Genomic DNA, 27,568 nt, shown 5'->3' on the forward strand with positions numbered 1-27,568 from the left:
CCTCCTGGCCCACACCTGACCCCTCCCCCTTTTGTTTTAGCTCCACCCCTTTTAAAGCCCCACCCCCTCCCCTCTTTCTGCCTTAATGATGTGCCAGGACCAAATTTAAAAAAAAAACTTTAATAATTTCCATAATTAACGAATTAATTTCTCTGTGTGCGCTGGGGGAGGGGTGGGTGGGGCCGTGCGGGGGCGGGGGAGGGGCAGGGGCGGTGGGGGCGGGGCCAGGGGCGGGGCCGGGGGCGGGGTCAGAGCGCCCAGGGCAGGCGGAAGGCCTGGGGGGGGAGGGGCGTGCAGTGCGAGGCCTCGAAGTTCTGCAGGTGCTGCTGGGCCTGGGGGAGGGGCGGGGGCGTGGTCAGGCGGGGACACGCCCACCGCGTCCAAACCACGCCCACAGGCCACGCCCAGCCCGCCCCCACCCCGGCCACGCCCCCACTCACCAGGTACAGCGCCAGCTGCTGCCGCTGGGCGGGGCTCAGATCCTCACCTGCAAAGGGGGTGGGGTCAAGGTCGGGGGGGGGTGTGGTCAGGACCACGCCCTGTTTGTGATTGGTTGCTCTGCACGAGCCGGCAGCCAATCAGTGCTGGTTCCTCCCAGCACTGCCACGCCCTGCGCTCCCATTGGCTGCTTGTTTCCCCACCCAGCCAGCCCACGCCCACCACTGCCACGCCCTGTTAGGCCCCGCCCATCGCAGCCCCACCCTGACCCGGCCCTTTAGGGGAAAGGGGGCGGTGCAAACACCTTGAGCTGCCCCTGGCCCCACCCCTGCCCCTCCCACCCAACCTCGCCCAATTAAACCCCACCCACAAATTTAAACCCCGCCCACTCTGTTAAGTCCCTCCCCCCCCCCAACTCCAGTGGAAGGGGGGCTGTGCTCCGAGCCCCGCCCCTGGCCCTCCCTGGCCCCGCCCACCCCGTTGGCCCCGCCCATACCCAGCCCCCACGGGAAGGGGGGGCTCCGGTCCCCCGCCCACCCCCGCAGCCGCTCCCGGCACCAGCGCTCGTCGGGGGCGCAGCGGCGCAGGACGGAACCTGGGAACGGGGAGAGAAACCGCGAATTCGGGATCGGGAACAAAAAACATCGGGGATCAGGGAAACTGGGGTTTAGGGACGGGAAACGGGGAATTAGGGACCGGAACTCGGGGTTCAGAACTCAAAAACTGGGCTTGGAATGCAGAAATGGGGAGTTACAAACCAAAAATTGGGGTTGGAACACCAAAAATAGGGATTCAGAACACGAAAATGGGGAGTTAGAACTCAAAGATGGGGGTTAGAACACAAAAAACGGGAAGTTACGAACAAAAAACGGCGGTTAGAACACAGAAATTGAGAGCTCTAAACAAAAAACGGGGATTAGAACTCAAAAATGGGGGTTAGAATAGAAAAATTGGGAGTTAGGACTCAAAAATGGGGGTTAGAATGCAGAACTGTGGGTTTAGAAGCTAAAAATGGAGAATTAGAACCCAAAAATGGGCATTAGGGATGGGAAATTGGGAATTAGGGATGGGAAATTGGGGTTGGAATACAGAAATGGGGAGCTGGAATCCAAAAATGGGAATTAGAACTTGAAAATGGGAGTTGGAACACAAAATATGAGGATTGCGTCATGAAAATGGTGAGTTATAAACCAAAAATGGGGGTTATAAACCAAAAATGGGGGTCAGAACTCAAAAACTGAGTGTTAGATCCCAAAACCGGGGGGTTTCAACCCAGAAATTGGGGGTGACAAACCAAAACCGGGGCCTGGAACCCAAAAAGAAAAGAGTTAAAACCTGGAAATGGGAATTCAGAACCGTAAAATGGGGGTTAGGATAAAAAAACGTGAATTTAGAACCCAAAAATGGAGATTTAAAACCCAAACCTGGGATTTAACCCCAGAACTGCCAAACTGGAGCCCCAGACTGGGAGCGACACCCCAAAAATGGGGGGGAGGGGTCTCACCCCAATTTGGGGCGGGGTCTTTGGGGGGGGGGGTTCACTCGCTCTGCTCCTCGGGGTCACTCAGGGGGGTCATGGGGGTCAGAGGTCAGGGGTCACTCACTCTGCTCCTCGGGGGTCAGGGGTCACTCAGGGGGTCAGAGGTCAGGGGTCACTCACTCTGCTCCTCGGGGGTCAGGGGTCACTCAGGGGGTCAGAGGTCAGGGGTCACTCTCTCTGCTCCTCGGGGGTCAGGGGTCACTCAGGGGGTCAGAGGTCAGGGGTCACTCACTCTGCTCCTCGGGGGTCAGGGGTCACTCAGGGGGTCAGAGGTCAGGGGTCACTCACTCTGCTCCTCGGGGGTCAGGGGTCACTCAGGGGGTCAGAGGTCAGGGGTCACTCACTCTGCTCCTCGGGGGTCAGGGGTCACTCAGGGGGTCAGAGGTCAGGGGTCACTCACTCTGCTCCTCGGGGGTCGCCGCCTCGAGCCACTCCCGCACCGCCCGCAGCCCCTCCTCAGCCACGACCTTGGGGTACCTGGGGGGAATCGGGGGCTCAGGGACCCCCCAGGAACCCCCAGACCCACCCGGGGACCCCCCAAAGTCCCCCCAAACCCCTCCAGGGACCCCCAAACCCCTCAAGGGCCCCCAAACCCCTCCAGGACCCCCAAACCCACCCAGGGCCCCCCATTTCCCCCCATGTCCCACCGGGGCTGCAGCACTTTGAGCAGGAGCTCGTTGCCCCAGGACCCCCCCAAATCCTCTCAAATCCCCCCCAAAATTCTTCCCCAAATCCCTTCAAACCCTCCCAGACCCCTCCAGGACCCCCCAAACTCCTCCAGGACCCCCCAGACCCCCAAAATCCCCCCCGTGTCCCACCGGTGCTGCAGCAGTTTGAGCAGCAGGTTGTTACCCCAGGACCCCCCAAATCCCCCTCAAATCCCCCCAGATTCCCCCTCCAGGACCCCCCAGACCCCCCCAGGACCCCCCAGACCCCCCCAGGACCCCCAAAACCCCCCGGACCCCTCCCCACCGGTGCTGCAGCAGTTTGAGCAGCAGGTCGTTGCCGCGGTTGGAGGCGATGTCATCGGGGGTCCTGGGGGGAAATGGGGGGATCTGGGGGGTCCTGGGGGGATTTGGGGGGGATCTGGGGGGTCTTGGGGGGAGATCTGGGGGGAAATGGGGGGAAATGGGGGATTTGGGGGGTCCCCAGAGGGTCCTGAGGGGATTTGAGGGGGTCCTGGGGGGATTTGGGGGGGATCTGGGGGGTCCTGGGGGGATTTGGGGGGGGGGGGTTTGGGGGTCTCATGTGGTGGTTTTGGGGGTCCCAGGGGAATTTGAGGGGTTTGGGGGGGTTCCCACGGTGATTTTGGGGGTCCCAGGGTGGTTTGGGATGGTTTTGGGGTGATTTTGGGGGTTTCTGGTGGTCCCCAGGGTGGTTTTGGGGTGGATTTGGGGGTCCTGGGGTAACTTTGGGGGTTTTTGGGGGTCCCCAGGGGTGTTTTTGGGGTGGATTTGGGGGTTTTGGGGTGATTTTGGGGTGTTTTTGGGGATTTTTGGGGGTCCCAGGAGTGATTTTGGGGTGATTTTGAGTGTTTTTGGGGTCCCAGGGGTGATTTTGGGGTGATTTTGGGCGGTTTTGGGGTGATTTTGGGGTGTTTTTGGGGATTTTTGGGGGTCCCAGGAGTGATTTTGGGGTGTTTTTGGGGATTTTTGGGGGTCCCAGGGGTGATTTTGGGGTGATTTTGGGCGGTTTTGGGGTGATTTTGGGGTCTCACGTGGTGGTGATGATCTCGTCCTTGGTGCGCCGCACCAGCAGCACGGGGCCCTGGTACCTGGGGGGATTTTGGGGCAATTTTGGGGGATTTTGGGGCTCCCAGCCCCCCCCGAAAGCCGGGGGTGTTTTTGGGGTGATTTTGGGGTATTTTGGGGTATTTTGGGGGTACCTGCAGAGCTGCTCGGCGTTGTTGAGGTTCAGGTGCTCCCGAACCGTCTGGGTCACCAACTCACCTGGGGGCAGAATTTGGGGGGAAATTGGGGGGATTTGGGGTTTCTGGGGGGGATTTGGGGTTTTTGGGGTGGTTTGCGATTTTTGGAGGGGTTTTGGGGGGATTTGGGGATTTTTTGGGGTTCTTGGAAGGGGTTTGGGGGGGATTTGGGGGTTTTGGGTTTTTTTGGAGGGCTTTGGGGTTTTTTGGGGGGATTTGGGGGGCTTTGGGGAGAACTGGGAGGTTGTGGGCAGGTTTGGGGGTTTCAGGGGTTGTTTTGGGAGGATTTGGATTTTTTTTTGTTTGTTTCTGGGGTGATTTAAGGGTTTTTTCTGTGTTTTTTTGGGGGGTGATTTTGGGTGATTTAGGGGTTTTTTTGGGTTTTTTTGGGGGGCATTTTTGAGAACGTTTTTGGGGTGACTTAGTGGTTCTTTGGGGGTGTTTTTGGGGTATTTTTAGGGCTGTTTTTGCAGTGTTTTTAGGTGGTTTTTAGGGACGATTCTGGGATATTTTCGGGTGTTTTTTTGGGGGTGTTTTTGGGATGTTTTAGGGCTGTTTTGGGGGTGTTTTTGGGGTATTTTTAGGGCTGGTTTTGGGGTGTTTTTGGGGGTGTTTTTAGATTTTTTTTTTGGGATGTTTTAGGGCTGTTTTGGGGGTGTTTTTAGGTGGTTTTTAGGGACGATTCTGGGATATTTTCGGGTGTTTTTTTGGGGGTGTTTTTGGGATGTTTTAGGGCTGTTTTGGGGGTGTTTTTGGGGTATTTTTAGGGCTGGTTTTGGGGTGTTTTTAGGTGGTTTTTAGGGACGATTCTGGGGTATTTTGGGGTGTTTTTTGGGGGTATTTTGGGCTGTTTTTGGGCGGGTTTTGGGCTGTTTTTGGGCGGGATTTGGGGTGTTTTTTGGGGGTGTGACTCACGCCAGCTGCGGGGCAGCACCTTCAGGGCCAGGGGCACGAGGTCGTCGAAGGAGGCGTCGAGGACGAGACCCCCGAGCTCGGGGTACGACATGGCGGCCCACGTGGCTGGGGGACCCCAAAACACCCCAAAAATGGGTCAGAACACCCCAAAAATGGGTCAGAACACCCCAAAATGGGTCTGGGGGTGTCAGGGCTCAGAGACCCCCGAGCTCGGGGTACGACATGGCGGCCCACGTGGCTGGGGGACCCCAAAAATGGTCAAAACACCCCAAAATGGGTCTGGGGGCAGAGATTGGGCCCCAGTGCCCTCCCAGTACAAACCAGTACAAACCAGTAACCCCAAATCCCCCTTTAACCCTTTCCCAGTCCCCCCCAGTATAAACCAGTACAACCCAGTACCAGTGAATCCCCCGATGGGCCCGGCCCAGCTGCCCCTCCCAGTGCTCCCAGTATAAACCAATATAAACCAGTATAAACCAATATAAACCAGTATAGCCCAGTCCCTCCCAGTATAACCCAGTCCCTCCCAGTCCAAACCAGTATAACCAGTACAACCCAGCATTACCGGTGAAGCCCCGATGGACCAGGCCCTGCTGTCCCTCCCAGTACAAGCCAGTATAACCAGTATAACCAGTATAAACCAGTATAACCAGTACAAACCAGTATAACCAGTATAACCAGTCCAAACCAGTATAACCAGTATAACCAGTATAAACCAGCATTACCAGTGAAGCCGCCGATGGACCAGGCCCTGCTGTCCCTCCCAGTACAAGCCAGTATAACCAGTACAAACCAGTATAACCAGTATAACCAGTACAAACCAGTATAACCAGTATAACCAGTCCAAACCAGTATAACCAGTATAACCAGTATAACCAGCATTACCGGTGAAGCCCCCGATGGACCAGGCGTACACCACGATGCTGGGGGGGGCGAAGCGCAGCTGCTGCAGCGCGAAACGAACCACGACATCCATGGCATTGGCCTCGCTCTGGGGCAGGGGGACGCCCTGAAAGGGACCCCAAAAACTGCAGCAGAGCCCCCAAAAGCACCCCCAAAAACCCCCAAAAACCCCGGGGCTCGGGGACCCCCCAAAACCCCAAAAAACCCCAAAAATCCCCCAAAATCCCGGGGTTCGGGGACCCCCAAAAACCGCAAAAAACCCCAAAAATCCCAGGGTTCGGGGACCCCCAAAAAACCCCAAAATCCCCAAAAATCCTGGGGCTTGGGGACCCCCAAAAAACCCCAAAAACCCCCAAAAATCCCGGGGTTCGGGGACCCCCAAAAAACCCCAAAAATCCCAGGGTTCAGGGACCCCCAAAAACCCCCAAAAAACCCCAAAAATCCCCAAGAATCCCAGGGTTCGGGGACCCCCAAAAACCCCCAAGAATCCCAGGGTTTGGGGACCCCCAAAAATCCCCAAAAATCCCGGGGCTCGGGGACCCCCCAAAACCCCAAAAAACCCCAAAAATCCCCAAAAATCCTGGGGCTTGGGGCCCCCCAAAAAACCTCAAAAAACCCCAAAAATCCCCAAAAATCCCGGGGTTCGGGGACACCCAAAAAACCCCAAAAAACCCCAAAAATCCCGGGGTTCGGGGACCCCCAAAAAACCCCAAAAAAACCCAAAAATCCCCAAGAATCCCAGGGTTCGGGGACCCCCAAAAACCCCCAAAAATCCCGGGGCTCGGGGACCCCCCAAAACCCCAAAAAACCCCAAAAAACCCCAAAAATCCTGGGGCTTGGGGACCCCCAAAAAACCTCAAAAAACCCCAAAAATCCCCAAAAATCCCGGGGTTCGGGGACACCCAAAAAACCCCAAAACCCCCCCAAAAATCCCCAAAAATCCTCGAGATCCCCAAAGCCCCCCAGGACCCCTAAAATCCCCCCCCCCCCCCATTTTTTCACTCATGGCATTGGATTCACTCTGGAACCCAAAATGGGGGGTCTGGGGTCCCCCAAAATCCCCCAAGTCCCACCCAGACCACCCCCAGACCCCCCAGGACCCCCCGAAGCCCCCCAGGACCCCCCGAAGCCCCCCGGAGCCCCCAGACTCACGGTGCTGCCGCCGAAGCCGGGGTGGTTCCAGCCCAGCACCGAGTACCCGGCTGGGGGGGACACGGGGGGGTCAGGGGGGGCTCAGGACCCCCCAAAATAAGGGGGGGGGGGGATCACGAGAGGGTCCAGAGCCCCCCGAACGTCAGGGGAGGGGCAATGGGGCAGAAAGAACCCCCCAAAAATCAGTTTGGGGTGAGTTCTGGGGCTCCAGAATCACTTCCGGGGTCCCTGGGGTGGTCTGGGGTCAGTTTTGGGTCTGGGGTCCGTTTTGGGTCTGGGGTCCGTTTTGGGTCTGGGGTTTTGGGTTCAGTTTTGGGGTCTCAGAGGGGATCCCTGGGCTCAGTTTTGGGTCTGGGGTCCGTTTTGGGTCTGGGGTCCGTTTTGGGTCTGGGGTCAGTTTTGGGTTCAGTTTTGGGGTCCCAGAGGGGATCCCTGGGCTCAGTTTTGGGTCTGGGGTCCGTTTTGGGTCTGGGGTCCGTTTTGGGTCTGGGGTCAGTTTTGGGTTCAGTTTTGGGGTCCCAGAGGGGATCCCTGGGCTCAGTTTTGGGTCTGGGGTCCGTTTTGGGTCTGGGGTCCGTTTTGGGTCTGGGGTCAGTTTTGGGTTCAGTTTTGGGGTCCCAGAGGGGATCCCTGGGCTCAGTTTTGGGTCTGGGCTCAGTTTTGGGGTCCCAAGTGTGGTTCCAGGGTCAGTTTTGGGTCTGGGGTCAGTTTTTTGCTCAGTTTTGGGTCTGGGGTCCTTTTTGGGGTCAGTTTTGGGCTCAGTTTTTGGTCTGGGCTCAGTTTTGGGTCTGGGCTCAGTTTTGGGTCTGGGGTCGGTTTTTGCTCAGGTTTTGGGTCCCAGGTGTGGTTCCAGGGTCAGTTTTTGGGTCTGGGGTCTGTTTTTTGCTCAGTTTTGGGTCTGGGGTCAGTTCTGGGCTCAGTTTTGGGTCTGGGGTCAGTTTTTGCTCAGGTTTTGGGTCCCAGGGGGTGTTCCAGGGTCAGTTTTTGGGTCTGGGGTCGTTTTTGAGGTCCCAGGTGTGGTTCCAGGGTCAGTTTTTGGGTCTGGGGTCCGTTTTTTGCTCAGTTTTTGGGTCTGGGGTCAGTTTTGGGCTCAGTTTTGGGTCTGGGGTCCTGCGGGGTCCCCTCGTACCCTCCAGGGGGGTGCTCACACACCCGACCTCGTAGAAGCCGGCGTTGCCCTCGCAGCAAATCACCTGGGCAGGGGGAGATGGGGGTCAGGGACCCCCCAAAATACCCCCAGAGACCCCTAAATAACCCCAGGGACCCCCAAATACCCCCAAGGACCCCCCCAAAATCCCCCTGGGACCCCTTAAACCCCCTCCAATCTCCCCCAAATCCCCCCAGGGACCTCCCAAACCCTCTCCAGGACCCCCCAAAATCCCCCCAAAATCCCCCTCCAATCTGCCCCAAATCCCCCCAAATCCTCCCCAAACCCCCCCAAAATCCCCCCGAACCCCCTCCAATCTGCCCCAAACCTCCCAAATCCCCCCAAATCCCCCCAAAATCCCCCTCCAATCTGCCCCAAACCTCCCAAATCCCCCCAAAATCCCCCTCCAATCTGCCCCAATCCTCCCAAATGCCCCCAAATCCCCCCAAAATCCCCCCAAAATCCCCCCAATCCCCCTCCAATCTGCCCCAATCCTCCCAAATGCCCCCAAATCCCCCCAAAATCCCCCCAAAATCCCCCCAATCCCCCTCCAATCTGCCCCAAACCTCCCAAATCCCCCCAAATCCCCCCAAAATCCCCCCAAACGCCCTCCAATCTGCCCCAAACCTCCCAAATCCCCCCCAAACCCCCTCCAATCTGCCCCAAATCCCCCCAAATCCTCCCAAATTTCCCCCCAAACCCCCTCCAATCTGCCCCAAATTCCCCCCAAATCCCCCCAAAATCCCCCTCCAATCTGCCCCAAATCCCCCCAAATGCCCCCAAATCCCCGCAGGGACCCCCCCGAGCCCCCTCCCCGTACCAGGGTGTCCCCCCGGGGGTCCCCCCGGCCCCGGCGGTCGATGACCATGGCGTCGATCTCGTTGCCGTCGCAGGCCAGGAGCTTCACGCGCTGCCCCCCGAACTGGGGAGGGGGCAACCAGGGCTTAATGGGGCTGGGGGCTGCCCCCAAACTGGGGAGGGGGCAACCAGGGCTTAATGGGGCTGGGGGCTGCCCCCCGAACTGGGGAGGGGGCAACCAGGGCTTAATGGGGCTGGGGGCTGCCCCCAAACTGGGGAGGGGGCAACCAGGGCTTAATGGGGCTGGGGGCTGCCCCCAAACTGGGGAGGGGGCAACCAGGGGTTAATGGGGCTGGGGGCTGCCCCCAAACTGGGGAGGGGGCAACCAGGGGTTAATGGGGGCTATGGGGGGGTTTGGGGGGCAATGGGAGCTTCACGCGCTGCCCCCTGAACTGGGGAGGGGGCAACCAGGGCTTAATGGGGGGCAACCAGGGGTTAATGGGGCTGGGGGCTGCCCCCCGAACTGGGGAGGGGGCAATGAGGGGTTAATGGGGGGCAACCAGGGCTTAATGGGGCTGGGGGCTGCCCCCTGAACTGGGGAGGGGGCAACCAGGGGTTAATGGGGCAATTCTGGATTTATTTTGGGGTCTGGGGGTAATTCCGGGGTAGTTTTAGGATTTATGGGGGGATTCTGGGGTCGCCTGGGTTTTTTGGGGCCCACAGGGCGATTCTGGGTTGTTTTGGGGGGGTTTCGGGCAATTCCGGGGTTATTTGGGGTCTGGGGGCAATTCAGGGTTGTTTTGGGGTGGTTTGGGGGGGTTTTGGGTAATTCCAGGGTTATTACAGGATTTATGAAATAACCCTGGGGTTATTTGGAAAATCCATGGATAATTCTGGGGTTATTTTAGGGTATTTTGGGATATTTTAGGGTACGTTTAGGATGTTTCTGGATATTTTAGGGTACATTTAGGATATTTTAGGGTACACTTCGGGATATTTTGGGATATTTTAGGGTACATTTAGGATATTTTGAAATATTTTAGGATACATTTAGGATACTTTGGGATATTTTAGGATACATTTAGAATATTTTGGGATATTTTAGAGTACATTTCGGGATATTCTGGGATATTTTAGGGTACATTTAAGATATTTTGGGATATTTTAGGGTACATTTAAGATATTTTGGGATATTTTAGGGTACATTTAGGATATTTTGAAATATTTTAGAATGCATTTAGGATACTTTGGGATATTTTAGGATACATTTAGAATATTTTGGGGTATTTTAGAGTACATTTCGGGATATTTTGGGATATTTTAGGGTACATTTAAGATATTTTGAAATATTTTAGGGTACATTTAGGATACTTTGGGATATTTTACGGTACATTTAGAATATTTTGGGATATTTTAGAGTACATTTCGGGATATTTTGGGATATTTTAGGGTACATTTAGGATATTTTGAAATATTTTAGGGTACATTTAGGATACTTTGGGATATTTTAGGATACATTTAGAATATTTTGGGATATTTTAAGTATAATTTAGAATATATTTATAATATTTTTAAGGCTCTCACCTGCCCAACGAGCCGTGCCTGCCCCTGCAGCAGGGCGGGGCTGGCTCAGGTGTGTCTCGGGACACCTCAGGGATATTTTGGGGCACATTTGGGATATTTTGGGATATATTTATAATACTTTTAACGCTCTCACCTGTTCAGTGCCTGTCCCTGCAGCAGGGCGGGGCTGGGTGTGCTCAGGGACATCTCAGGGGTGTTTTGGGATAACTTTACGATACTTTGGGATATTTTAGGGTTATTTTAGAATATTTTGGGATACATTTTTAAGGCTCTCACCTGCCCAATGAGCCGCGCCTGCCCCTGCAGCAGGGCTGGGGCTGGCTCAGGTGTGTCTCAGGATACCTCAGGGGTATTTTGGGGCACATTTGGGATATTTTGGGATAAGTTTGGGATATTTTGGGGCTCTCACCTGCCCAATCAGCCGCGCCTGCCCCTGTAATGAAGCAGGGCAGGGCTGGGTGTGCTCAGGGATATCTCAGGGGTATTTTGGGATAACTTTATGATATTTTGGGATACATTTATGATATTTTGGGGCTCTCACCTGCTCAATCAGCCGCGCCTGCCCCTGCAGCAGAGCAGGGCAGGGCTGGGTGTGCTCAGGGATATCTCAGGGGTATTTTGGGGTACATTTGGGATATTTTGGGATATTTTAGGGTACATTTTGGGGCTCTCACCTGCTCGATGAGCCGCGCCTGCCCCTGCAGCAGGGCTGGGGCTGGCTCAGGTGTGTCTCAGGATATCTCAGGGATATTTTGGGGTACATTTGGGATATTTTGGGGTACATTTATGATATTTTGGGATAAGTTTGGGATATTTTGGGGCTCTCACCTGCTCGATGAGCCGCGCCTGCCCCTGTAATGAAGCAGGGCAGGGCTGGGTGTGCTCAGGGATATCTCAGGGGTATTTTGGGATAAGTTTATGATATTTTGGGATAAGTCAGGGATATTTTGGGGCTCTCACCTGCTCGATGAGCCGCGCCTGCCCCTGCAGCAGCGCCGGCAGCAGTGCCCTCTGCAGCAGCCGCACCGAGCCCGGGAACAGCATCCGCCGGCCCAGGGTGTGAGCCAGGAGCCACCTGGGGGCGGGGCCGGGGAGGACACGCCCAGGGGTGGGGTTAATAGGGGACACACCCATGGTCAGAGTCAGGGACACGCCCAGGGGTGGGGTTAATAGGGGACACACCCATGGGTAGAGTCAGAGACACGCCCAGGGGCGGGGTCAATACAGGACACACCCATGGGTAGAGTCAGGGACACGCCCAGGGGCGGGGTTAATAGGGGACACACCCATCGTCAGAGTCAGGGACACGCCCAGGGGCGGGGTCAATACAGGACACACCCATTGGTAGAATCAGGGACACGCCCAGGGGCGGGGTTAATACAGGACACACCCTATGGTAGAATCAGTGACACGCCCAGGGGCGGGGTCAATACAGGACACACCCATGGGTAGAGTCAGGGACACGCCCAGGGGCGGGGTTAATACAGGACACACCCATGGTCAGCATCAGGGACACACCCAGGGGCGGGGCCAGGTCAGGGACACACCCGGGGTGTGGTCAATGTGGACACACCCAAGGGGCGGGGCCATAAGTCCCACCCATTCCTCCCTCCCTCCGTCAATCATCTTCCCACCTTGACCACACCCCCGTGGCCCCACCCTCCTTAGCCCCACCCACCTGGGACACCACCCCAAACCCCACCCTACACAGCCCCACCCCCCAAAAAAGCCACACCCACCCAGGCCCCACCCACCCGCTATAACAAACCCCTCTCCCCCAGCACGGCCACGCCCACACCCAAGCCCCGCCCCCCGAAGCCCCGCCCACCTGGCCAGGGCGCACGGAAGTTTCCGGAGCGCCCCCAGCAGCCCCCGGGAGCCCCCCCGGGGCCGGGGCGGGGTCTGGAGCAGCGGCACCGCCCTCGAGCCGCCCCTGCGGCCAATCACAGCTCAGGGGCGGGGTTTGGGGGCATTTGGGGTTCCCAGGGGGGTTTTGGGGTTCCCAGGGGGTGTTTTGGGGTTTTTTTTGGACATCCCAGGGTGATTTTGGGTTCCCCAGGGTATTTTCAGGGCCCCCAGAATATTTTCAGGCTCCCCAGGATATTTCTGGGGTTCCCAGGGCTATTTTGGGGTTCCCCAGGGCTATTTTGGGGTCCCCAGGGTGGTTTTTGGGGTTCCCAGGGGCGTTTTAGGCGTTCTTAGGGCTCCCCAGGGTTATTTTTGGGTCCCCAGAGATGTTTTGAGGGTTTGCTTTGATTCCCAGGGGTGTTTCTTTTATTCCCAAGGCGTTTTCGGGTCCCCAGGGTCATTTTTTTTGGTTTCCCAGGATATTTTTCGGGTCCCCAGGGTGGTGATTTTTGGGTATCCCAGGGGGACATTCGGCATTTCCCAGGGGGTTCTGAGTATCCCAGGACATTTTCGGGGTTCCCCAGGGCGACTTTTAGGGTTCCCAGGATGTGTTTTGGGTTCCCCAGGGTGTTTTAGGGCCCCCAGGATTATTTTTCAGGGTTCCCCAGGATGTTTTTAGGGCTCCCCAGGGTTGTTTAAAGTTCCCCAGGATGTTTTTGGGTTCCCCAGGACATTTTTGGGGTCCCCAGGGTTGTTTAAGTTTCCCCAGGACATTTTTGGGTTCCCCAGGGTATTTTTAGGGTTCCCCAGGACGTTTTTTGGTTCCCCAGGACATATTTTGGTTCCCCAGGACATTTTTGGGCTCCCCAGGACATTTTTGGGCTCCCCAGGACATTTTTGGGCTCCCCAGGATGTTTTTGGGTTCCCCAGGACATTTTAGGGTTCCCCAGGACATTTTTGGGCTCCCCAGGACATTTTTGGGCTCCCCAAGACATTTTAGGGTTCCCCAGGGTATTTTTAGGGTTCCCCAGGACGTTTTTGGGCTCCCCAGGACATTTTAGGGCTCCCCAGGACATTTTGGGCTCCCCAGGACATTTTTGGGCTCCCCAGGACATTTTGGGGTCCCCAGGACATTTTGGGGTCCCCAGGACATTTTGGGTTCCCCCCACCGCCTCTGACCATGCGGGGCCGGCGCTGTCCCAGCGGAAATCCACGGGCCAGCTGCGGAAGTCGAAGGTGTAGAGGCCGAGTTTGCGCTGGGGGGGGGCAGAAGGGACGCCTGAGCCCCCCCGGGGGTCCCCAGGAGCCCCCCGGGACCCCTCCCCACGCCCGCCCGCGTGCCCACCTTGCTCTCGGCGCTGCCCGAGCGGTGGCTCTCCTCCAGCGCCGCCATGAACTCCAGGTACTGCGGGTTGCTCCAGCGGCCCAGCCCTGCACGGGGGGCACGGGGGGGTTGGGGGGGGCCAGAGACCCCCAGGGACCCCCCGGGACCCCCCGGGACCCCCGGAGCCCCCTCACCTCGCAGGCACGCGACCCCGGCAAGGAGAAGCCCCAAGGTGGCGGCGCAGTGGGACAGGGGCACCACGCGGGACATGGTCAGCAGGCCTGGGGGAGAAACGGCCAAAAACAGCCCAAAATCACCCCAAAATCACCCCAAAACCACGCGGGACATGGTCAGCAGGCCTGGGGGAGAAACGGCCAAAATCACCCCAAAATCACCCCAAAATCACCCCCAAACCACCTCCCAAAACCAACCCAAAATCACCCCAAAATCAACCCCCAAACCACGCGGGACATGGTCAGCAGGCCTGGGGGAGAAACGGCCAAAATCACCCCAAAATCAACCCAAAATCAACCCAAAATCACCCCAAAATCACTCCAAAACCACCTCCCAAAACCAACCCAAAATCACCCCAAAACCACCTCCCAAAAACACCCCAAAACCACCTCCCAAAACAACCCAAAATCACCCCAGAAACGCCCCCCAAAACATCCCAAACACACTCCAAAACCGACCCCCCAAAACCCCCCAAATCCACCCCAAAACCAACCCCACAGACCCCCCGAAACGCCCCAAAAATCCCTCCCTGAGACCCCCCAAAATCCCCCCAAACCCCCCGGTGAGACCCCCGCCCAGGTGAGACCCCCGCCCAGGTGAGAGCCCCGCCCAGGTGAGAGCCCCGCCCAGGTGAGAGCCCCGCCCACCTTTCCGGTACAGGTAGAGCACGGCCAGGGGGGAGGCGTAGTACGAGATGGACCAGAGCACCGAGGCCTGCGGGACCCCCAATGAGACCCCAAAATGGGACCCCCGAAATGGGGAAATTGGGGAGAATTTGGGGGGAAATTGGGGAAAATTTGGGGAGGGTCTCAGGGGGGAATTTTGGGGGTCTCTGTGTTGGGTTTGGGGGGGAAATTGGGGAGAAAATTGAGGGGAATTGGGGGAGAAATTGGGGGGTCTCAGGGGGGTTTTATGGGGTGGTTTTGGGGGGGATTTCCGGGGTTGTTTTTGGGGATATTTGGGGTTGTTTTTGGGGAATCACTGGGGGGGATTTTTGTGGTACCTTTTGAGGGTCTCTGGGTTTGTTTTTTGGGGGTCTCAGGGAGGGTTTTTGGGGTGTTTTTGGGGGATCTGTGAGTTGGTTTTTTGGTTGTTTTTTGGGGGTGCCTGGGTTGGTTTTTTGGAGATCTCCGCGTTGTTATTTCACTTATTTTTTCTGGGAATATCTGGGCACTTTCTGGCGTATTTTCTGGGGGGAAATGGGGAGAATTCAGGGAAAGCCGGGGGGGATTTTGGGGATCTCAGGGAGGGTGGTGTCTGGGGGTTTTTGGGGGTGTCTGGGTTGGTTTTTTTGGGGGATATCTGGGGGGTTTAGGTTGGATTTTGGGGGGTCTCTGAGTTGGTTTTGGGGTGGTTTTTTAGGGGTCTCAGGGTTGGTTTTGGGGCCTTCTCTAGGTTGGTTTTTAGAGGTATCTGGGGGCTTTTGGGGGTATTTTTGGGGGTAAACTGGGGGAAATCGGGGTAAATGGAGGAGAATCGGGGTCAAGCCGGGTGAAACCGGGCCAGCCCGGGGCCAGCCCGGTGCCGGTGCCCCGGTCGGTCTCACCAGGGCCAGGACGCTGTCCGTGTGCTTCTCCAGCCCCCGCGGTTGGTAATACGAGTCCTGTGGGGACGGGGGGATAACGGGGGGCACCGGGGGTCAGCGCCGTTCCCGTGGCAGCCGCCGCCGCCCCGCGCGTGCCCGCGCCTCACCCAGGCCGGCTCCCCGCGCTCGGTGCCGCCGCCGCCGCCGCTCCCCGGGGCCGGCCCGGGCGGCCGGGGCCGATGGACCCGGTAAAGCCGCGGGCCCAGGACGCAGCTGAGGAGCTTCGCCATGACGGCGGCGCCGGAAGTGGCGGCGCTTCCGGGTAACGGCGCTTCCGGGGGCGAGACCGGAACCGGCGGTGAAGCCCCGCCCACTTACCGGGGGGCGTTGTTACGGGAATGGGGCGGGACAAAATGGCGGCGTTGTCATGGGAACGGGGGCGGGACAAGACGGCGGCGTTGTTATGGGAACGGGGGCGGGACAAGATGGCGGCGTTGTTATGGGAACGGGGCGGAACAAGATGGCGGCGTTGTTATGGGAATATGGGCGGGACAAAAATGGCGGCGTTGTCATGGGAACGGGGGCGGAACAAAATGGCGGCGTTGTTATGGGAACGGGGGAGGGACAAAATGGCGGCGTTGTCATGGGAATATGGGCGGGACAAAAAAAATGGCGGCGTTGTCATGGGAACGGGGGAGGGACAAAATGGCGGCGTTGTCATGGGAACGGGGGCGGGACAAGATGGCGGCGTTGTCATGGGAATATGGGCGGGACAAAAATGGCGGCGTTGTCATGGGAACGAGGGCGGGACAAAATGGCGGCGTTGTCATGGGAACGGGGGAGGGACAAGATGGCGGCGTTGTCATGGGAACGCGGGCGGGACAAGATGGCGGCGTTGTTATGGCAACGGCGGCGGGACGAAATGGCGGCGTTGTCATGGGAACGGGGGCGGGACAAAATGGCGGCGTTGTTATGGGAACGGGGGCGGGACAAGATGGCGGCGTTGTCATGGGAATGTGGGCGGGACAAAATGGCGGCGTTGTCATGGGAATATGGGCGGGACAAAATGGCGGCGTTGTTATGGGAACGGGGGCGGGACAAGATGGCGGCGTTGTCATGGGGATATGGGCGGGACAAAAATGGCGGCGTTGTCATGGGAACGGGGGCGGGACAAGATGGCGGCGTTGTCATGGGAATATGGGCGGGACAAAAATGGCGGCGTTGTCATGGGAACGAGGGCGGGACAAAATGGCGGCGTTGTCATGGGAACATGGGCGGGACAAGATGGCGGCGTTGTTATGGGAACGGGGGCGGGACAAGATGGCGGCGTTGTCACGGGGACAAAATGGCGGCGTTGTCATGGGAACGTGAGAAAATGCCTCGAAATTCGCCAAAAGCGGCGGAAATCGCCCCAAAATCCAGCAAATGGGGCGGGAATGGGGAAAGGGGTCCCCAAAATCCGGATGGAGGTGAGTCAAAACAGCTGAAAGTGACCCCAAAGCTGGCCTGGAATGCACCGAATCCACCCAAAATTATGCAAATTTGTCTGGAACAGCCCCAAAACCGACTGGAAACAGCTCTGAGTGCCCCCAAATACACAAAACCACCTGAAATCCCTCAAAACCACTTAAATGACTCCAAATCCCTCCCAAAACCATTCAGGAGTGCCCCAAAATGCTGTAAATCTGTTTAAGGTGACCCAAAAGGCCTCGATTGTCCCCAAACCGCCCAGGCCGACCCCAAATTCCCCCAATGGAACTGCAACCAAAATGCCCCCAATTTCACCCAAAACACGCCAAATTTCACCCAAAACCAACCTCAACCATCCCAAACCACCCCAAAAAATCCCAAATTCTGCCAAACCACCCAAAGAACCCCTAAATTCCACCAAACCACCCCAAACTCGCCCAACCCCACCAAACCAGGCCCGAAGGCCCCGAGACGCCCCAAATTTCACCCAAAATGCCCTAAATTTCACCCAATAGACCCCAACCCAACCAGAACCACCCCAAAACCCCCCAAATTCCACCCAAAACCCCCCAAATTCCACCAAACCACCCCAAAATCTCCCAACCCCGCCAAACCAGGCCCGAAGGCCACGAGACGCCCAAATTCCCCCAAAAAAGAGCCAAAATCGCCGCGTTTCAGCCCAAATCTCTTTTGGGGGTCAGGAGGGGTTGCGGGTTCGGGGTCCTGGGGGGATTTTGGGGGTCCTGGGGGGTTTTTTTGGGGGTCCCTCAGCGGATGGTCTTGACGGGGCTCTTGAAGTTGCTGGCGGCCTGGAGCTGCAGCTGGTACGCCATGGGGTGGATCTTGAACCCGTAGAGCCTGGGGGGAAAAATGGAGATTTTGGGAAAAAATATGGGATTTTTGGGGGAAAATGGGGAGTTTTGGGGGAAAATGGCAGATTTGGGGGGAAAAAAAATGGGGATTTGGGAAAACAGGGATTGGGGGAAAATAGGGATTTGGGAAAAATCTGTGCTTGTTATGCTGGTTTTCACTGGGGTTTTGGGGTCGTTTTCCCTTATTTGTTTCCCCCTCATTTCCTCAGGGCTTTTTGGTAAAATTTCCCTGAGTTTTAACCTTGTTTTCACTGAGTTTTTTGGGATTGTTTCCCTGAGTTTTGACCTCATTTTTGCTGGGCCGGTACTCGGGGTGCACCTTTGGATTTTTTGGGGTGTTTTAGGGGTGTTTTTGGGGGATGTTTTGGGAGTGTTTTTGGGGATTTTTTTGGGTGGTGATTTTAGGTATTTTTGGGGATGTTTTTGGGGTGTTTTTGGGGTGCCTGACCTGGGCATGAACTGGTTGGCGGGGCGCTTGGGCCAGTACTCAGGGAGTTTTTGGGGTGGTTTTGGGGATTTTTTGGGGGTGTTTTTGGGAATATTTTTGGGGCGTTTTTTGGGGTGCCTTTGGGTATTTTTGGGAGTGTTTCTGGGGTGTTTTCGGGGTGCCTGACCTGGGCACGAACTGGTTGGCGGGGCGCTTGGGCCGGTACTCGGGGTGCACCATGAACAGCATGTGCGGGAAGCCGGTGCCGAAGTAGGCGCCGTCCGTGTGGTGGTGCCGCGACGACTTGGGCGTGTACACGTCCATGCACTTGGGGCAGTAGAGCTTCACCATGGCCTCCCCGGGGATGTCCGACAGCCCTGAGGGGCACAGGGACCCCAGACCCAAATCAGAGACCCCAAAGAACCCAACAAACCCCCGCAGAAACCCCCCAAAGGGACCCCAGCCCCACGGCGCGTACACGTCCGTGCACTTGGGGCAGTAGAGCTTCACCATGGCCTCCCCGGGGATGTCCGACAGCCCTGGGACCCCAGACCCAAATCAGAGACCCCAAAAACCCCCACAGAAACCCCCCAAAGGGACCCCGTGTGGGAAAACCCCAAAAAAACCCCAAATAATGCTCCCTAAGGGACCTCAAATAAAGCCCAAGAAATCACAAGTAAAGCCCAAAAAACACCAAATCAAGCCCTGAAGAGACCCCATGGGGGAAAACCCCAAATAAACCTGAATAAACCCCCCAAAAAACCCCTCTAAGGGACCCCGTGGGGAAAAATCCCAAAAAACCCAAATGAACCCCGAAAAGACTCTAAAAAAATCCAAAATAAATGCCAAATAAACCCCAAATAAAACCCAAAGAGACCCCAAATAAATCCCAAATAAACACCCCAAAAAACGCAAAAAAACCCAAATAAACTCCGTGGGAGAAAACCCACGAAAAACCCCAAATAAACCCCAAAAAAACCTCTCTGAGGGACCCCAAATAAACTCCAAAAAGACCGGAAATAAATCCCAATCAAACTCCAAATAAACCCCAAAGCAACCCCTCCCAGTACAAACCAGTAACCCCAAACCCCCCTTAACCCTTTCCCAGTTCCCTCCCAGTACAAACCAGTAACCCCAAACCCCCCTTTAACCCTTTCCCAGTTCCCTCCCAGTACAAACCAGTAACCCCAAACCCCCCTTAACCCTTTCCCAGTTCCCTCCCAGTACAAACCAGTAACCCCAAACCCCCCTTTAACCCTTTCCCAGTTCCCTCCCAGTAAATCCCAGTATAACCCAGTATATCCCAGTATAACCCAGTATATCCCAGTATCCCCAGTACCGATGGGCAGCACGGGCTGGTTCTCACAGTGCCCCCCAGTATATCCCAGTATAACCCAGTATATCCCAGTATAGCCAGTATATCCCAGTATAACCCAGTATAACCCAGTATCCCCAGTACTGATGGGCAGCATGGGCTGGTTCTCACAGTGCACCCCAGTATAACCCAGTATATCCCAGTACAACCAGTATATCCCAGTATATCCCAGTATAACCCAGTATATCCCAGTATCCCCAGTATAACCCAGTATATCCCAGTATATCCCAGTACATCCCAGTACCGATGGGCAGCATGGGCTGGTTCTCACAGTGCCCCCCAGCCCCTCCCAGTATATCCCAGTACATCCCAGTACCGATGGGCAGCATGGGCTGGTTCTCACAGTGCCCCCCAGTATATCCCAGTATATCCCAGTATAACCCAGTATATCCCAGTATATCCCAGTACATCCCAGTATAATCCAGTATATCCCAGTACCGATGGGCAGCATGGGCTGGTTCTCACAGTACCCCCCAGTATATCCCAGTATAACCCAGTATAACCCAGTATATCCCAGTATATCCCAGTATCCCCAGTATATCCCAGTACATCCCAGTACCGATGGGCAGCATGGGCTGGTTCTCACAGTAGACCCGTGGGCAGTACCCGAAGTCTCCCTGCTGGTACTTCTCCAACTGGGGGGGGGAAAGGGGGTCAAAGGGGGATCTCTGGGGGGTCTCAGGGGAATTTGGGGAGGGGTCCGGGGGGTCCCTCACCATCTGGGCAATCCCCCTGTGGGTCAGGATCTATCCTGTGGGGATTAGGGGGTGTTCTGGGGGTCTCGGAGGGAATTTCAGGGCAGGGGTCCCAGGAGCGGTTTGGGGGTCTCTGGGGAATTTGGGGAGAGGTCTCAGGGGGTCTCAGGGGTATTTGGGGAGGGGTCCCGGGGGTCTCTCACCATCTGGGCGATGCCCCTGTTGGTCAGGATGTACCGGGTGTGGATCAGGGGGCTCAGGGTGGATCAGGGGTGGCCCCAGGGCTCTCAGGGGGCAGATCTCAGGGCAGGGGTCCCAGGGGAATTTGGGGAGGGTCTCAGGGGTCCCGGGGGTCTCAGGGGGATTTGGGGAGGGGTCTCTCACCATCTGGGCGATGCCCCTGTTGGTCAGGATGTAGCGGGCGTGGATCAGCCCGTAGAGCATCTCGGCCGCCTGCTCGATCAGGTCGCTCTGGTTGGGGTTGTCCTCCAGCTCCTCGTCTGGGGAGGGGGCAGCACGGGGGGTCAGGAGCCCCAGAGACCCCCCCCAAATACCCCAGAGACCCCCAGAGTGCCCCCAAATACCCCAGAGAGCTCCCAAACCCTTCCAAAGCCCCCAGCCCCAATTACCGGGCTCCAGCTCCAGGATCACATCCAGATCAATCCCTCAGACTCTTCCCAAGCCCCCCAAAGCCCCCAGACCTTTTCAAGGCCCCCGAAGCCCCCAGCCCCAATTACCGGGCTCCAGGTCCAGGATCATGTCCAGGCTGATCCCCCAGACCCTTCTCAAGCCCCCCGAAGCCCCCAGCCCCAATTACCGGGCTCCAGCTCCAGGATCATGTCCAGGCTGATCCCCCAGACCCTTCTCAAGCCCCCCGAAGCCCCCAGCCCCAATTACCGGGCTCCAGGTCCAGGATCATGTCCAGGGCCTGTCTGTAGTGCGGCACCTGCTCGTTCAGCCCCGTCAGGTTGAACTTGTCCTGGATGTAATCCTCGTCCACCTGGGGGGAAACGGGGGGCTTTGGGGGGCTTGGGGGGCTCTGAGGGACCCCCAGAGGGGCTGGGGAGCTTGGGGGGCTTTGGGGGGCTACAGGGACCGGAGGGGTTCAGGTCTGGGGGTCCTGGGGGGCTTGGAGGGAGCAGGGGGTGACCGGGCTCGGGGAGAAGGGTTTGGGGGGGGGTCCCGGGGGTGTCCCAGGGGGTCCCGGGGGGGTCCCAGGGGGTCCCTTCGGGGGTCCCACCGGGGGTCCCGTCCCCACCTCACAGAAGAACTCGTTGCCGCGGAGGCCGCAGAACCACGAGATCCACGACACCTCCTCGGAGCTGCTCATGGTCCCGGGGGTCTGCGGGGGAACAACGGCGGCCGTGAGACCCCCGGGAACCCCCAGATCCCACCCGGGACCCTCCCGGTAACCCCGGGCCCACCGAGCCCCGCGCCCCCGCACCACAGGGAGGTTCCGAGGGGCCCCGAGATACTCTCGGAACCTCTGGAAGCCCCCGGGACCCTCCCGAGCCCCTCCCGGTCCCGTCCGGTGCTCCCGGTACCGCCGGGGCCTCGCCGGGGCCTCACCGGGCCCACCGACCCCACACCCCCGCACCGCCCGCGCACCAGGTCCGGCCCGGACCGTCACCAAGGGGCACTAAAAGACCCCCGGTACCCCCCGGGACCCTCCCGAGCCCGTCCCGGTCCCGTCCCGGCGCCCCCGGCGCCCCCCGGGCCTCACCCGCCGCTTGAGGGGCGCTCCGGGCACGATCCGCGCACGCGCAGCCGCCGCTTCCGCCCCAAACCCCGCCCCCCCGCCGCACGCAACCAATCACCGCCGTCCGCCCGCCATTTCCTGTCCTTTGACCAATCAGCGCCGCGCTGCGCCGAAGCTTCCGCCCGAACTGCGGTCCCGCGCCTGTGCGGACCAATCAGAGCCCGCCCGGTGCATCACGTGGTTCCGCAGCACCGATCACAACTTCCGGTGGCGGCGGCAAGGAACGAACGGGACCCTCAGAACCGCCCCGGGGCCCTCCCGGTGCCCGCCATGGCCTTGATCGAGTTCCGCCGTGCCCGGGAGCCCGCGGGCCGCTGGAAGGACGGGCAGCTGCAACCGGAGCCGCCGCCGCCGCCGCCTCCCGAGGCCTCCGCCGATCCCGGTGCAGCCGCTCGGAGCTTCTACGAGAGCTTATTCACCGAGAGCGGCGGCGCGGAGCCCGCCCCGGAGCCGCTCAGGTGGGCGCGATCCCCGTAAATCAATTAATAATTCGGTAATTAATTATTAATTAACTAATTATTAATTATTTGTTTCCGTAGCCCCGCCCACTTCTGCCGCAGCTGCGGTGCCTCGTTCCGCGACCCCCCCGCCCGGCACCGCCGCTCCACCGCGCACCTGCTGGGCCTGCCCGCCGCCCCCGGTTCCGGTTCCGGTTGGGCTCCCGGTCCCGGTTCCGGTTCCGGCGCCTGCTCCGGGCCCGGGTACCGGCTGCTGCTGCGGGCGGGCTGGGCCGGCGGCGGGCTGGGCCCGGCGGGGCGGGGGCGGCTCCTCCCGGTGCCCACGGAGCTCAAACGGGACCGGGCCGGGCTGGGCCGGTACCGGAACCGGGCCCGGATCTCGCACTTCGGGCCCGGCGACACCGCGGCCGTGGCGGGGCCGAACCGGAACCGGGCTCGGTTCGGTTCTGAGGCGGGGCCGGGCCGGGGGCAGCACCGGGAGCGGGCCCGGGCCCGGTTCGGTACCGAGGAGGCCGCGCGGGGATGGGAGATCCGCGTGAGGCGGGAGTGGGAACGGGAGGAGGCACCGGAGAGTCCCCTGAGGCACCTGAGGGAGCGCCGGGACCCCCAAAATCCCAAACGAGACCACCGGGACCCCCCTGAGGGAGCGCCGGGACCCCCCTGGGACACCTGAGAGACCCCCGGGACCACCGGGGACCCCCTAAACCCCCCCAGAGAACCCCTGAGCTCCCCCTGAGACCCCCAAAACTCCCCAGAGACCCCTCGGAGACCCCCAACGGCCCCCGGGATCCTCCAAGGAGGGGAACGGGGACACCGGGACCCCCCAGGCCCTCCCCAAAAGCACCTGAGACCCCCCCGGGCAAGTTTTCAACCCCCACCCCCGATTTTGGGGTCTCCCCGAGGCCGTTTTGGGCCCCTCCGGATTTTGGGGCCCCCCCCGAAGTTTCCGGTTCTCCCGGTGTGGTTTTGGGGACCCCCCCCCCTCTCAGGCGGATTTTGGGGCCCCTCCCCGGAATTTCGGGGCCGTTTGGGGCCCCCCCAGAGTTTCAGGTTCCCCACATGCGGTTTTGGGCCCCCCCCCCCACCCCGGGACGGTTTTCGAGGCCCCTCCCCGGAATTTTGGGGCTCCCCGGTGAAGTTTTGGGGCCCCTCCGCAGTTTTGGGAACCCGACCGGGGCAGTTTCTGAGAACCCCCCAGGCGGTTTTTGCCGCCCCCCCCCCCCCCCCCGATTTTTTGGGGCTTTCCAGGGCAGTTTTTGCCCCCATCCCCCCCCCCCGGGACAGTTTTGGGCTCTCCCCGGATTTTTGGGTCCCCCTCAATGCCAAAAATGTGAATTTTGGGTGTCCCCTCGCGGCGTTTTTTGGGTTTCCCCCCCCCGAATTTTTGGGACCCTCCCCCAGAGTTTTTGGGACCCCTCAGGACAATTTTTGTTTTCCCCCCCCCCCAGGGCGATTTTTGGGACCCTCACATTTTTTTGGGTCTCCCCAGGGCAATTTTGGGATCCCCCCCCCATTGCAATTTTTGGTTTCCCCCTGTGGGATTTTTTGTCCCCCCCCCCCAGGCGCTTTTTTGGGCCGTTCCGCTTTTTGGGGCTCCCCCCCGCCCCCACAATGGGAAAACCCAGCGCGGCGGGGGCGGGGTCTCATTAACATAATTGACTGTTTAATTACCCCGCCATACTTAGCTCATAATAATTAAGGAGCTATCCCCTCGGTAACCGAGCTGTTAATTAAGGGCTGGCTCATTAACTGGGGGGGGGGGCGGCTCTGGAGTTTGAGGGAGGGGAGCGCGGACGGACCCCCCCCCCCATTCCCTGCCCCGGTGTTTCCGGTCTCGGTTCCGTTTCCGGTTCCGGGGGGGTCCCGGTGCCGGGGCCGCCCCGTGCGGGGGCCGGGGGGGCCCTTAAAGGTTCCGGGGGGGCCGGGCCCGGTCAGAGCCGCCATGGCCGGGCCCCCCCCGCGCCCCCCCCGCGCCCGCGCTGTCCCCGGTGTCGCCTCCGCCACCGGCCCCGCTCCCGGTGTCCCCGGGGTGGCGCTGGCGCTGCTGCCGCTGCTGCTGCTGCTGCTGCTGCCCGCGGGGGCCACGCGGCTGCCGCCACAGGTATGGACCCCCCCCCCCCCCGTGTCACCTGTGTGTCACCTGTGTGTCACCTGTGTCACCTGTGTGTCACCTGTGTGTCCCTTCAGTGTCCTATGGACCCCCCGTGTCACCTGTGTGTCACCTGTGTCACCTGTGTGTCACCTGTGTGTCCCTTCAGTGTCCTATGGACCCCCCGTGTCACCTGTGTGTCACCTGTGTCACCCCCTGTCCTGTGGAGCTTCCCCCCATGTGTCCCCTCCGTGTCCCCCCCCGACCCCTCTGTGACCCCTCTGTGACCCCTGTGTGACCCCTGTGTGACCCCTCTGTCCCCCCTGACCCCTCTCTCTGTCCCCCCCAGGAGCTCCCAGAGGCGCCGCCCCCTGCAATACCCGGTGAGTGAGACCCCCAGAGACCCCCAGAGACCCCCGTGGCACCCCCAGAGACCCCTTTAGACACCCCCATGGCACCCCCAGAGCCCCCCAGAGACCCCCGTGGCACCCCCAGAGCCCCTTGGACACCCCCAGACCCCCTTTAGACACCCCCATGGCACCCCCAGAGCCCCCCAGAGACCCCCAGAGACCCCCAGAGACCCCCGTGGCACCCCCAGAGCCCCCCAGAGACCCCCATGGCACCCCCAGAGCCCCTTGGACACCCCCATGGCACCCCCAGAGACCCCCGTGGCACCCCCAGAGCCCCCCAGAGACCCCCATGGCACCCCCAGAGCCCCCCAGAGACCCCCAGAGCCCCCCATGGGGTCCCCCCAACGTCCCAACGCCCCCCCCTCTGTCCCCAGGGCCCCCCCCGCAGGTGACACGAGGGGACAAACCGGCGGCGCACGTCGTGGGTGAGGAACCGGGGCACTGGGATAAACTGGGATAAACTGGGAAGGGGTTAAAGGGGATTTGGGGTTACTGGGACAAACTGGGATGGACTGGGAAAGGGTTAAAGGGGGATTTGGGGTTACTGGTTTGTACTGGGAGGGACTGGGAATGGATGGGGGGGTCACTGGTTTGCACTGGGGCAAACTGGGAGGGCGCTGGGAAAGGGTTAAAGGGGGTTTGGGGTTACTGGTTTGTACTGGTTTGTACTGGTTTGGGGTCACTGGTTTGGGGTTACTGGTTTGGGGTTACTGGTTTGTACTGGTTTGCACTGGTTTGGGGTTACTGGTTTGGGGTCACTGGTTTGGGGTCACTGGTTTGGGGTCACTGGTTTGGGGTCACTGGTTTGCACGGGTTTGGGGTCACTGGTGTGTACTGGTTTGTACTGGTTTGTACTGGTTTGGGGTTTGGGGTCACTGGTTTGCACTGGGGCAAACTGGGAGGGCGCTGGGAAAGGGTTAAAGGGGGTTTGGGGTTACTGGTTTGTACTGGTTTGGGGTCACTGGTTTGGGGTCACTGGTTTGCACTGGGGCAAACTGGGAGGGCGCTGGGACTTTGCTCCCCCGGCCGCGAGCAGTGGAAACCCCTGCTGTGGGAGGAGGAGATTTTTGGGGCGTTTTGGGTTATTTTTGGCAATTCTGGGCATTCTCGGCGTCGCAGCTCCCGTTTCTCCCTCCCACGCCCCCCGAGCCCGTCCCTGCTGCGGCACACGGCGATTTTTGGGGTATTTTTAGATATTTTTGGGTGTTTTCGGTGTCTCAGCTCCTCCTGGGGGGTTCCCTGCTGCGGCGCTCGGGGATTTTTGGGGTGATTTTGTGGTTTTTGGTGTATTTTTGGAACCCCATTTTTGGTATTTCAACCCAATTTCTCCTCTCCAGCCTCCTCGTGGCTGTCCCAGGGGGTTCCCTGGTGTGCGAGGCTGAATTCGGGGGGATTTCTGTGGATTTTTGCTGCTTTTCATATGCATATGTATACATATATATACATATAAATATGTATATACAGTTGTGCATATGTTTGTAATTATATATATAATTATATGTTTTACACAAATTATGTAATTTGCACAACATATATATTTGCAATTATATACATAATTACAAATTATATATACTGTGTAAATTCTATAATTTGTGTACGTTTTTCCATATTTGCAATTATTTTCCTGTATTTTAACCCATTTTTTCAGCCGCTTCCTGGCCCTTTCCCCGCGGCTCCCTGCACTGGCAGGCGGGGATTTTGGGGTTATTTCTGTGTATTTTTGGGGCTGTTTTGGTGGGGATTTCTGTGGATTTTTGGGGGTTTTCTGTATATATTTTATATTTTAACCATTTTTTCCCCGTTCCAGCCTTGTCCTGGCCGTCCTCCCGCGGCTCCCTGCGCTGGCAGGCGGGGATTTTGGGGCTATTTCTGTGTATTTTTGGGGCAGTTTTTGGGGCTGTTTCTGTGTATTTTTGGAGCTGTTTTGGTGGGGATTTCTGTGGATTTCTGTATATATTTTAAATTTTGACCGGTTTTCCCCGTTCCAGCCTCCCCGTGGCCGTCCTCCCGCGGCTCCCCGCGCTGGCAGGCGGGGATTTTGGGGCAGTTTTTGTATGTTTCTGTACATATATTACATTTTAATTCAATTTTTCCCCGTTCCAGCCTCCCCGTGGCCGTCCTCCCGCGGCTCCCCGCGCTGGCAGGCGGGCGTGGCGCCGGCGCTGGTGCGGAACGGGGTGCGGCTCCGCGGGAACCGCCTGGTGGTGCCCCGGGACGGGCTCTACTTCGTCTACGCCTCGGCCGCGTTCTCGGGCGGGCGCTGCGGGCGCGGGGGCGCCCCCCGGCGGCCGCTGCGCCTGGCGGTGTCGCGGCTGTCGCGGGAGTACCCGCGGGACGTGCCCCTGCTCCGCGCCGCGCGCTCCGTCTGCCCGCCCGGGGGGCTCGGGGGGCTCTGGGCCGAGACCCTCTACCAGGGCGCCGTGTTCCAGCTGCGCCGCGGGGACCGCCTGGCCGCCACCACCTCGGCCGGCCGCTTCCTGGACCTGCACGGCGCCGGGCACGCCTACTTCGGGGTGCTGGGCGTCGATTAGGGGGGTTCGGGGGCTCCTGGAGAGCGCTGGGGTCTTGGGGGGTCTTGGGGGGCTCTGGGGGCTCCAGGAACTTGGGGGTTCTCGGGTCTTGGGGGGCTCTGGGGGCTCCAGGAGCTTTGGGGGTTCTGGGGTCTTGGGGGGCTCTGA

At 58.9% G+C, this 27,568-nt stretch overlaps 2 protein-coding genes and 1 pseudogene across 6 annotated transcripts; all 3 read right to left on the bottom strand.

Moving 5' to 3' along the window:
* LOC131570177 (zinc finger protein 665-like) overlaps positions 1–27,568 on the bottom strand; it is a 507,112-nt pseudogene that overhangs the window by 37,275 nt on the left and 442,269 nt on the right.
* Positions 130–15,651, bottom strand: ABHD16A (abhydrolase domain containing 16A, phospholipase). Of its 2 annotated transcripts, XM_058822561.1 has the most exons (20): positions 15,503–15,651; positions 15,357–15,413; positions 14,458–14,524; positions 13,771–13,857; positions 13,598–13,683; positions 13,432–13,508; positions 12,233–12,337; positions 11,365–11,479; positions 8,843–8,944; positions 8,005–8,068; positions 6,876–6,925; positions 5,706–5,829; positions 4,821–4,925; positions 3,864–3,927; positions 3,696–3,752; positions 2,951–3,013; positions 2,379–2,455; positions 935–1,033; positions 441–487; positions 130–332 (listed from the first exon to the last, which is right to left on the bottom strand). In XM_058822561.1, exons 1-20 carry the CDS (start codon positions 15,623–15,625, stop codon positions 249–251), a joined length of 1,653 nt encoding a protein of 550 aa, XP_058678544.1. In that variant the 5' UTR covers positions 15,626–15,651; the 3' UTR covers positions 130–248. The 2 variants fall into 2 exon arrangements, with proteins under 2 accessions (XP_058678544.1, XP_058678543.1); XM_058822560.1 differs by having other exon boundaries at positions 239–487.
* CSNK2B (casein kinase 2 beta) lies at positions 17,473–22,559 on the bottom strand. 4 transcript variants are annotated; one of them, XM_058822581.1, is made up of 7 exons: positions 22,549–22,559; positions 21,433–21,516; positions 21,072–21,174; positions 20,559–20,674; positions 20,039–20,114; positions 18,292–18,481; positions 17,473–17,663 (listed from the first exon to the last, which is right to left on the bottom strand). In XM_058822581.1, the coding sequence occupies exons 2-7, from the start codon at positions 21,502–21,504 to the stop codon at positions 17,573–17,575; spliced, it is 648 nt and encodes a 215-aa protein (XP_058678564.1). In that variant the 5' UTR covers positions 21,505–21,516; positions 22,549–22,559; the 3' UTR covers positions 17,473–17,572. The 4 variants fall into 4 exon arrangements, with proteins under 4 accessions (XP_058678564.1, XP_058678562.1, XP_058678560.1 ...); XM_058822579.1 differs by lacking the exon at positions 22,549–22,559 and adding an exon at positions 21,992–22,014; XM_058822577.1 differs by lacking the exon at positions 22,549–22,559 and adding an exon at positions 21,898–21,970.

This window comes from Ammospiza caudacuta, chromosome 33 (genome assembly GCF_027887145.1).
Source record: "Ammospiza caudacuta isolate bAmmCau1 chromosome 33, bAmmCau1.pri, whole genome shotgun sequence".
In the NCBI taxonomy this organism is placed as follows: domain Eukaryota; kingdom Metazoa; phylum Chordata; class Aves; order Passeriformes; family Passerellidae; genus Ammospiza; species Ammospiza caudacuta.

Coding starts and splice junctions, on each gene's coding strand:
- CSNK2B (XM_058822581.1), bottom strand. CDS start 21,504: ATGAGCAGCTCCGAGGAGGTGTCGTGGATCTCGTGGTTCTGCGGCCTC. Junction 21,175..21,432: donor GCAACGAGTTCTTCTGTGAG/GTGGGGACGGGA, acceptor GTTTCCCCCCAG/GTGGACGAGGATTACATCCA. Junction 20,115..20,558: donor ACAGGGGCATCGCCCAGATG/GTGAGAGACCCC, acceptor TCCCCCCCCCAG/TTGGAGAAGTACCAGCAGGG.
- ABHD16A (XM_058822560.1), bottom strand. CDS start 15,625: ATGGCGAAGCTCCTCAGCTGCGTCCTGGGCCCGCGGCTTTACCGGGTC. Junction 3,753..3,863: donor AACGCCGAGCAGCTCTGCAG/GTACCCCCAAAA, acceptor AAATCCCCCCAG/GTACCAGGGCCCCGTGCTGC. Junction 3,014..3,695: donor GACGAGATCATCACCACCAC/GTGAGACCCCAA, acceptor ATTTCCCCCCAG/GACCCCCGATGACATCGCCT.